The 9,863-nt window shown below is 37.9% G+C and overlaps 1 protein-coding gene across 4 annotated transcripts; it reads right to left on the reverse strand.

The window, feature by feature from the left end:
• Positions 1 to 1,438: 1,438 nt before the first annotated feature.
• Positions 1,439 to 6,583, reverse strand: LOC132699416 (uncharacterized). 4 transcript variants are annotated; one of them, XM_060666103.1, is made up of 4 exons: positions 6,511 to 6,583; positions 4,347 to 4,801; positions 3,090 to 3,436; positions 1,439 to 1,889 (listed from the first exon to the last, which is right to left on the reverse strand). In XM_060666103.1, exons 1-4 carry the CDS (start codon positions 6,517 to 6,519, stop codon positions 1,546 to 1,548), a joined length of 1,155 nt encoding a protein of 384 aa, XP_060522086.1. In that variant the 5' UTR covers positions 6,520 to 6,583; the 3' UTR covers positions 1,439 to 1,545. The 4 variants fall into 4 exon arrangements, with proteins under 4 accessions (XP_060522086.1, XP_060522085.1, XP_060522087.1 ...); XM_060666102.1 differs by having other exon boundaries at positions 1,439 to 1,892; XM_060666104.1 differs by having other exon boundaries at positions 1,439 to 1,892; positions 6,440 to 6,536.
• Between the last annotated feature and the right edge of the window lie 3,280 nt (positions 6,584 to 9,863).

The raw sequence follows: 9,863 nt of genomic DNA on the forward strand, positions 1-9,863 counted from the left end.
CAAGGTGTATTATAGTACAGTACATAGCTGACAAACATTTGAAATACATTAAAGAGGCCAAAACGGCACAAGATATGCCAAAGTCCCTTAAAAATGTTTTTGAAAGGAAAAGTAATTTGATAAAGCTTCACATCATGAAAAGATTGTTCACGCTAAAGTGTTCAACAGATGAATTGCATGCATGTCGAATCATTGTTGAGAGAGCCTGAAGCCTAGAGCCTGCAAACTAGAAGAAAGTGATAGGGTCCGTTACCTTTTACTAACAATGCCAGAGAAATATAACAATATTATAGCAGCTATACAAATTAAAATGACAATGTAATTTGTAAGATTGTAATTTGCAGATTACGTGATGTAGAATTAAAATTAAAGAGCGTCAATCAGAAAATGACAAAAGTGACAACTCGGCATTTTACATGAACCAATACAATCAAAATGATAAATGTTATGTTTGTTGCTATTTTATATGCATTTTGTTTCATACCTAAGTAGCTTTAAACTGAGATAGCATAATAGGCGTTCATGAAAACATATCAAATCCAAGAAGAATGTTTGAGGTGTCAAGAACATTATTAGCCGCAGTTGCACAGTTGATCCTTAGGTTAGTTAATCAGTTTTAATGGCGACGACCACATAACGTAATTCGGGCAGTTTACAAAAACAGGCAACTATAGACAAAAATTCCTAAAGGATGGGTCATACGGTAAAACAACCTCTGAATAAATAGTTATAAAATAACCATCGATTCTTCTAACGGCTCCCGCATTTATCTCATACGGGGTATCCGATCCCATCTGACCTGGTTACCAGCGTGAATATAAGACATCCGGAAATCATATTAATCACAAATCCATATACATCCGCTTAAGACGAAGACTATTTCCCAAATTTATAGGCACTGTGCATCTATCATTTCAGATAGCAAATATGCAAAACACTATTTTAATCTTACATCTTAGGTTAGTTTGTTGTGTTGAGAACACTGTTCTTTTTGAAGTCTATGACAAGTCGATTAATAAAAGTTAACAAAAAAGCACGTGTTACATAAAAGAAGATTCCTTCTCGTAAGTAAAAAGTGCAAATAAGTTGGCTAATAAAACAAACTCTCCCAGCAGTATACTGTAATAAGATTGCCCGGCAGTGTAGCGAAAAAGAAATGAAGAATATCAGATGACATATGCCATGCAATAGACTGGCCGAATGATCGTGGTATATTTATCAACGAAAACTAAAGAAGACGTCGGTGACATTTTTTTATGCTTTCGTTGAATCGAAGAACTTATGTCAACATCGCTTATGGGACGGGTGGTCTGTGGCTTCTTTAATGTTATGATGGATGCCTTTAGAAACTGCACGGAAAAAATCTTTATTATTTTGCGGGGATTTCAAACACAAATAAAAATGAATTTATATTTATTGAAATAAATACGATGAACAACGGAAAACAACGAAACAATACGAAATAAATTAAATAAATAAACGATGCTTAAGATACAATCACAAAATTTGGAATGTGTAAATCAGGACTAATGGCGGCGCTGGGACCTACGCGTTTGTTCCCGCGTCCTGGACGACCTTGGTCGCCCTTTCCTCGTCCAGGTACTTCCGCAGGCCGTTCTCGAGCAGCTCCTTCAGGATTTTGCTGTCTTTGAATACCTCCAGCGCGTCGGAGTGTTTCAGCCCGTTCTTCTTCGGCTGCTCGTCGGCCTTGTCAGGCGCGAACGGCATTCGCTGCAATATGGCGCCGAACATCGGTATGAGAGTCAACAGCTGCGACCCCACCACGCGTTCGAACTCGAGTTTTTGTTTCTCGACCTCGAGGCGTTCCCTTTCGAGTTCGAGGTTTTCCTTTTGGACCTCCAGCAGATCGCGTAGAACCCTCGCCGTCTCTGCTACAACAAAACCGACCATAGTTATTTGTTAATTTCGATCACTGAAAACAAACTTTTGAATAGCAACTTTTGCCATTACGTTTCTCTCATATAGCTACTAGACGCATAGAGGCCCTGCCTATACTGACCGTACAGAAACTAATGAAGTAAGTATGTAATATTTTTTGAGAAGGTCCGTTCAACTTGCGCATGCGCGAGATTAAAAATTTCGTTTTTAACCACCGACAGCTTTCAACAAACAACATGGCCGCTGACTTATCGTCGATGTTTGGATGCGGCATTTTTACGGCAGTATTTTCTCAAAATGTAAGCACCTCCTATAAGAGTAGCTGAATTGAATAAGAAATACCCCTTTCTTATGCTTGTTCTAGTAAAAATTAAACCTGTAGCTTAATTGCTTTCTTGTATTTTCGTAATTCTTGTACATTAAAACATATTACCCAAACATCCCTCGTAGCTATTTAAGTGTACATAAAAATTGTGTTTAGTAAATTCACATGTGAATATTTGTGTAAATCTATTTTCCAGTTCTTTAAAATCCTATAAAGTCCTCATATTTTTTGTATTTTCGTGAAAGGACAAAGCACAAATTATACGAGTTTGTGAGTATGGTACGGAGATATTGACACTAAAAACGTACGGATTTCAAAGATTGATGTTGCGTTAGGGTTTATTCTTCACAATAGTCTTATTGATCTTATTGTGCAATATATTAAAGCTTTAAACAAAGATGGAGCATATTAAAGAAAAGAACTTTTGAATATCTTTGTAAATATCATGATTGAATCTGATGTTGTAAAGGGTATTCTATTAAACAAACAAATATCCAGACTGTTCACATTAGATGCGATTTCTTGGTGCCGTGAGTGACGAGCTAGGTGGGAGGTTCCACCACGATATAAAAGAAAGGTGGATAGAACATCGCAATGCTGGTCATTAAAAAGAGGGAGAGATATACCAAAAATAAATAGACTTGACTATTGTTTGAGACTTTTGTTAATTAATTTAAATTTTTTAATTCAGTCTCTTTTTAATTTTTTTATTCATTCTTTTAATGTTGATAAAAAAAACCTTAAGTGATAGAAGAAAATCAGGTTTAAATGTAGGAGGCTTAAATTGTACAGAATAAAATGTCATATCGACATCAAGTTTAAAAATTGTTGGCCTGTGCTATTTTAATATTCTGTGGAGCCTTACCGTTATTGAATGGGGAACCCGCAGAGATTGGGACCGCTTTGGCCGGGCCTCCCGCAGATCCGTTTTGGTTGGGTCCGGTGCCGTGCGGTACGCCGTTCAAAATCAGCAACGGAAAAGGTATCGTCGGCGCGGCGTTGCCGGACTTCTGCGCGACCGCAGCGCCGCCGCCGCCGCCTTGCGCCGACTGCAGCTGGATATTGGGGAACGCCACCGCCGGCGGCGGCGCTGCTATCGGTTTCGGCGCAATCTTCACCGGTTTCATCTTCTCCTGGTCCCCCTCCTCCAACACGACCAGCGGAGTGGGAGTAAGCGGCTCGCGCTGACACTCGTCGAACTCGTCGTCGGACCTGCGACACATGACGTCACGAGTTGCGCAATCCTCCAAATTAATAAAAATTCGAGTGATCTAATATTTAAAATTTTATAAAATAGAAAAAAATATTCAGTAGGGCAAATAATGGTGAGCTTTTAGGCCCAGAGGTGGCCAATTCAGGGCTACCGCAGGGATCACCTTTGAGTACCATACTTTTTAATATATATTAGAGACCTTTTCGCTTCTTCCACTTATAGAATTCAAATAATAGGACATGCAGACGATATTTCACTAATAATTAAAGGCAAAAACGTTGAAGAAATGTCTCAAACGACTGGAAATTGTTTGAGGGAGATCAACGAATGGTGTAAACAACATAACCTAGTAATCTCGACAGAAAAAACTGAAGCAATATATTTCACAAAAAACCTTCACCAAATATATACAAAGATAACCAAAAAATCCGTTTATAGACGCAATAAAATACTTTTGGGTGATTCTTCATATATATCCAAAGTACTAATATTATGAAAACGTTTTGTCGTGTACTGCAAGGGGCGGACCCTAAATCCCTTAGGATGGCAAATAATCATTTGGTTAGGGCACATCTAGAATTTGGCGCTAATTTTCAAGCACTGGGTGTAATGCTCGGTTGTGCGAGATCAATCCCAACATAGACGTAGATGGCTAGCCATAAAATTCTTAACTAAAAATAACTTACAAAACAATCCGCAAAGCGCGATTGTAGAAAAATCCTCTAACGGTAAAAGTGATTTTATTACATTTGAAATATAAAGAATGATTATAGAGACAAATGAGAATGATACCGAAATACTATGAACGTGGATTCCGGGACATTGTGGCAATGTGGGCAATCAAAGAGAAATTAGTATGGCACAGAAGCCGAGAAACTTAAGAAGAAGAAGAAGAAATTAGAGACTCACGCGTTACTGTTCGACGTATAGGACTCTAGCTCGTCGTTGAATTCGACGTCATCAATTTCCTGCTTGATGGTGACCTCGCCGTCACCGAACAGCTGCTCCTTGTAGAGGAGCTCGTGCCTGCGCACGTTCTTCTTGCTCAGAATCTCGTCCATCGCTTTGTAATGGGGCCAGTCTGGGTCGACCGTGCCTATCCCGGTACCCGTGGTTGTCGACTTCTTAATCCGGTGGTACAAGCACTTGAGGTTCCTGATCCTCGTCTTAATCTCGTCAGGAGTGCGATGGAAGCCATGCTTCTGCATGTTCGCAGCTATCAGGCGCATCACGGGGGCTTTCCTGTGGGTCAGGTAAAGTTTGTTCTGAACCTGCGGACTGCCCCACAGCTGGATGAGCAGTTTGGTCTCGTCTTCGCGGAAATTGGAGGTGCGTTTCTTCGGCTGCGTACGCGTCTCCATCGCCTGAAACGTCGCCCTCAAATATTTGCAGGTCTCGCTGACGGATCGAGCTCAAACGCCATTTTGAAGGGAAAGTATATAACAATGTGGCCTTCACACAATCCTAGTTTAGTCCTAATTTTCGAAAATCTGTAACAACTTGTAGTAGGTCCGTTACAGCAACGAAATTTCTGAGAAATGTGACATTTTACAAGACGCCACTGCAGTCCACGTAAGAAGTATTCGCAGATTTTCCTTTAGAATGCCCTAGAACGGCGGTAGAGGTAATTTTCGGCCACAAAACTATTATACAGGGCGTTTGTTCTGATCCGATACATTACGGATAAATTGATATCAACATTAAAATGTGGATTTTTACCAGTGGCGTATGTAGGTGGTGTGAATTGTTTATTTTTTAAAGAAAAAAGTGGAATTGGTTCTAAAAATTCTCTAAAATATTACATTGACAAACTTGACCATTTTTTTTTCACACATATAAATAAAAAGCAAAAAATACTTTACTTTATTGAGGCCGCCGTGGACATTTTATTGTCATTTTGCTAGGCACTCGTCACACTCGAAAATATGTTCCACGTCCGCATATTGGATAGAAAATAGAAAACATAAAAGTTATTTTTTTCTTAAAACTAAACAAAACTAAGCAAAACCAACCGAAACTAACTGAAACTAACCAAAACTAATCATCCTATAGTTTAATAGATACTAATTAATAATAATTACAAACAATAAACAATATATACATATGAATAATAGGTGTGGAACCAAACCAACCAACCAAGAAATTTATTTTTAATTGTTAGTTGTTAATTTGGTTAATTTAGGTTTGGTTGGTTATATTTAAAATAATTGCCGATGAAAAGAAAGGAAATGAAAGAAAAATGAGGCAATTTTTATTAAACAGCAAACAGAAAAATACTTAAAACCGGCAGGAAATTGGAAATCTATGTACGATGTTGCTTTCATTTAAACACTAAACAAGAGTTTTCAAAGTTTCACCAGTTGTCGAAACAAATGTCTTGTGAATATATATAATTTCGTGAAAATCTGAACTTTTAGTTCTTATTTATTTTGTCAACAAATTTATTTTTAATTCTTAGTTGTTAAGTTGGTTAATTTAGGTTTGGTTGGTTATATTTAAAATAATTATCGAGGAGAAGGAAGAAGAAAAAAAAGAAGAGGCGATTTTTAATAAACTGCAAACAGGAAAGTACACATTCACCAGTTTGTCTACTAATTAAAAAAAAAAAGAAGAAAATAACAAAATATCCAAAACACGGCACAATATCTTAACCCCAAACGTAAACACCGAAAACTGAGGAGCAAGACAATTCTTTTATCTGTGATATTAAAGTATACCCGCACGCGCGTTCATCGGAAATATGAAATTTAGGTTTTGAACGAAGTTTTGGTGTAGTATGCATCGAAAATACGCCAAAACAATAATTTCAATTTTTTTCAGAAAAATAGCGCCCCTTCTTTTTTCTCAGAATATCTATAATCTGTGCCCAACATAACGTGAAACGCAATAAAGTAATTTGTGCACACAACGTTTCCCACCCACAGTGTATAATCTGTGAACCGATTTTTGTGAGTTTGACCAGTAAAGCCGCGCAGTTGTCGCACCTCTACAATTTTACTTACTTAACGATGTAAGTAGCCGCTATTAAGTGTGCTTATCGCGAACCTGGCGTGCATCGCTACTTAACACTCACCTCACACATTATTAAGGTCGGCGACGCCGTCCCTACTAAAGCTGGGGGTTGCTAAACCAACCCTACTGAATTGGGATCGATAGTCGGCGCGAGCATGCGCGCATTTAAGTACTCCGCGTCGTAAATAAACGCAACCGCCTGTCTTTGTCTCACGCTGACGCCCGACCGTCGGCGCCTACTATGCGCCGCACAGGTTGTCGTTTCGCGAACTCGGCGAAACGTGCTGGCCTACTATTGCGATCGCGGCCGTTGTGATGATATCGGAGGCACAATAAATGCAGCCAGACCCCACGTACTACGGCTATTTAGGACACGTAGGGTACGCGAGGTAGGACCGAACGTACGTGCTCCTCAGTTCGACGATTGTACTGTATACTCGTTTGCTCTTCGTACTCCCCGTACTACGGTTTTAAAAGCACGTAAGAACGGCGAGTGTGAGAGAAACGGTGACAGTTATGGTAGCGACGACTCTGGACGTGAATCTGAAGTGTCGGGGACTTGCCAGCGGCCTCCATACCGGAAGTACTACGATATCCGACTCGTACGTAGGTACCTCGCGTATGGAGCCACTACCAGGTTCCCTCTCGAAGTTTTGGTGCGATCGGGACCGTCAAAGGCCACCATACGGACCGTACTACGTCACAAGTAAGCGTAGGCACAGATCGTGTGGGGCTGTTACCGGTCCCAAAGCTTAGCGTCGACATCGTCGGTGCTAAAACCATTTGACACTGACCGATGAAGTTCCAGGCTGACGCTTAAATATGGGATTGGTTAATGACCGGTGATTAGCCGGGTTTGGCCCCGACTAGGGGCTGGGTTGGGTTTTATCTTTTCTCCTTGTTGAATATTGAATACTTGGTTTAGTTTGATTGGCGATACATAGGTGGATATTGTTCTATACATCTTTTTTGTGATTTTTATTAACATTTCTTGCTGCTGGTCTTTTAAATTGTTGGGTTTTATTTGTGGAATGTTCTTCTTTTGGACATGATCTTCATTGAAAATGCGGATTTTTACTAATAGCGAGTCATAAAGTGAAGGCGTTAAAACGAGTAACTTGATATATTAGATATTAGACTTAATTTGTTGGGTTTAAAAACATCTCGGACATATGAGCGAAAATTTTTATCGAAATTCAAGGTGCAAATTTGTATAGGAAATTTGACGAGTTAAATGAAAATCCTTATTTATTAACCAAAAACACACACCGGCCACTTATGTTGATTATCTGGCAGACAGGTACATTGTTTTCTATAAAAAAATAAAAGTTATGCAGCGTATATAGATATATTGTAATTAACATATTTGGTCTTAGGGGGCAGAAATATTTATGAGAGTGCACACAAAAAATCATAACAAAAATATCATTCATCAAAATTATCATCTGCGGTTTTCAAGAAAATAGCAAGGTCCAAACAAACAAATAGCAAATGTACCCAAAAAAAAATGTTTTAAAAAAATATTAAAATCTTTTTTTGCTAAATAAAAAATGCTATTCTTGTTTTCTTAGTATGTTGTTATTACTTTGTAAGTTCCGCGCTTGTGTTAAATTTTATATGCTAAATTTCCTACGCTGACGATATTGTGTATTTTGTATACGTTACTTATTTAGTTTTGTATATTTGACACGTCACAGGTCACATGGCTGAAAGATTGACATAACTAACTGACAATCCAGCGATATTAATTATAATATATTAATATTTGACTTCTTATTTAAGTCTATATGGATTGAGTAAAAGTCCGTAGCCACATCAAAACAGTCGAAATTGAATACAATCAAATTTCACCAACAATTTTTTAAAAAAAATTGATTTGTTCTGGTTACTTCGGCTCTCAGAAAAACATGTTTTCCTCCAAAACCATTCACCCGATCGGCAAAATTTTGGAACCCTGAACCGCGGAAAATCCGGCGCTATAACTTTTTTTTCGATTTTATACAGGGCGTTGTACTTATGGAAAAAATCTAAAAGACCCTGAAAATCAGTATTAATCGGGCTGTCTAGGCGCGATGACATCATTCTCTATTACGAAGTACTGCATAGTCTCAGAAGAAAATGTTTTCTCGAAAACTATTTAGTCTATGGAAAAATTCTTGAACGTGGGAGATCCACGGTTATAACCTCTGTTTCCGGACCAAAAAAATATCAAAAAGAAAAACTATAAAACATAATTTGGTTTAAACAGTATCGTAAATTGTGTGGAGAGATACTTTCAAGTTTTGTTCATCATACAGAATATATATCATACAAAAATATTTTTTATATTTATCAAAGTAGGCGAGATGTGTAAGCCCCTTTATAGAGGGTGCAGAAGAATTACATCGAAAGTTCCATAGTGGTCCGCACTAACACGATAGAAAAAATTACGTGTCTATAGCACTCTCTAGCGGCTTTTTTTTGAAATACTAAGCTGCTTCGAGCTACGCGCTACGAGCTTGCCCCGCCCAGCGACGATTTTTCAAAAGCAATCTTATTTATTTATAAATTGATATTTTTATTATTCAGCTTCTAATAAAAAAAATGCCTGTCACAGACATATCATATGAATAGTACAACAGTTATTTCGTGTAATATATCGGCTATAGAGTACCATCCACCTATAAGAAATGGCTAGAAAGATGACAGTACAAAGGTAAACCGAATTTAAAATGTATATAGTAGTGTGAAATCCCAGTACGCAATAAAGCTTTTAGATATGCGAGGAAAGCACTCGTCCAGACCCAACCGACTTTATAGAGAAATAACAGATTCGGTCATGGAACACAGATGTTTTAGTCTCCTTATGGCTTGGCTAAAACAACCTGCTGAGCTCAATATTAAGAAAATGTACTCTATGTACAAAGAAAAATACCCTGATAAATTAGTTTCTTAAGAAAAATATAGAGAAATATCCAACACCAAGTTTAATATTGCTTTTGGGTACCCATGCGATGAGTTAAAATTAAAAAGTAAAAATTGACGACATTGAAAAAGAAATTAATCAAATTGCAGATGATCACGATTGCATGCTCGTTACACACAGAACTGCGAAGGGGAGACACCTTTTATAAACGTATAACGTTATACAGGCTTGAGGCTCAAAAAGACAAAACCACGGAAGCTATTGTCATGGATTTTCAAAAATATCTTCATCTGCCCAATATTACAATGGCACATATTACGTAGACAACTTTGGTTCTACATGTTCAACATACATGTCGTTTCTATACTTATGCCGAAGTTTCAAGAAAAAAGGGTGCTATGGCATCACATTTTTTTAATTTTTAATGTTCGTGGACATGCGATAGAAATATAGGTTTAATGAAACAAAAAATGTACGTTAAACTGTCTCAAGAATAGAATGCAGTTTTA

Source organism: Cylas formicarius, unplaced genomic scaffold (genome assembly GCF_029955315.1).
Source record: "Cylas formicarius isolate icCylForm1 unplaced genomic scaffold, icCylForm1.1 PGA_scaffold_3__17_contigs__length_32017465, whole genome shotgun sequence".
In the NCBI taxonomy this organism is placed as follows: domain Eukaryota; kingdom Metazoa; phylum Arthropoda; class Insecta; order Coleoptera; family Brentidae; genus Cylas; species Cylas formicarius.

Coding starts and splice junctions, on each gene's coding strand:
- LOC132699416 (XM_060666102.1), bottom strand. Junction 3,437..4,346: donor TATACGTCGAACAGTAACGC/GTGAGTCTCTAA, acceptor CATGTGTCGCAG/GTCCGACGACGAGTTCGACG. Junction 1,893..3,089: donor GGGTTCCCCATTCAATAACG/GTAAGGCTCCAC, acceptor GTTTTGTTGTAG/CAGAGACGGCGAGGGTTCTA.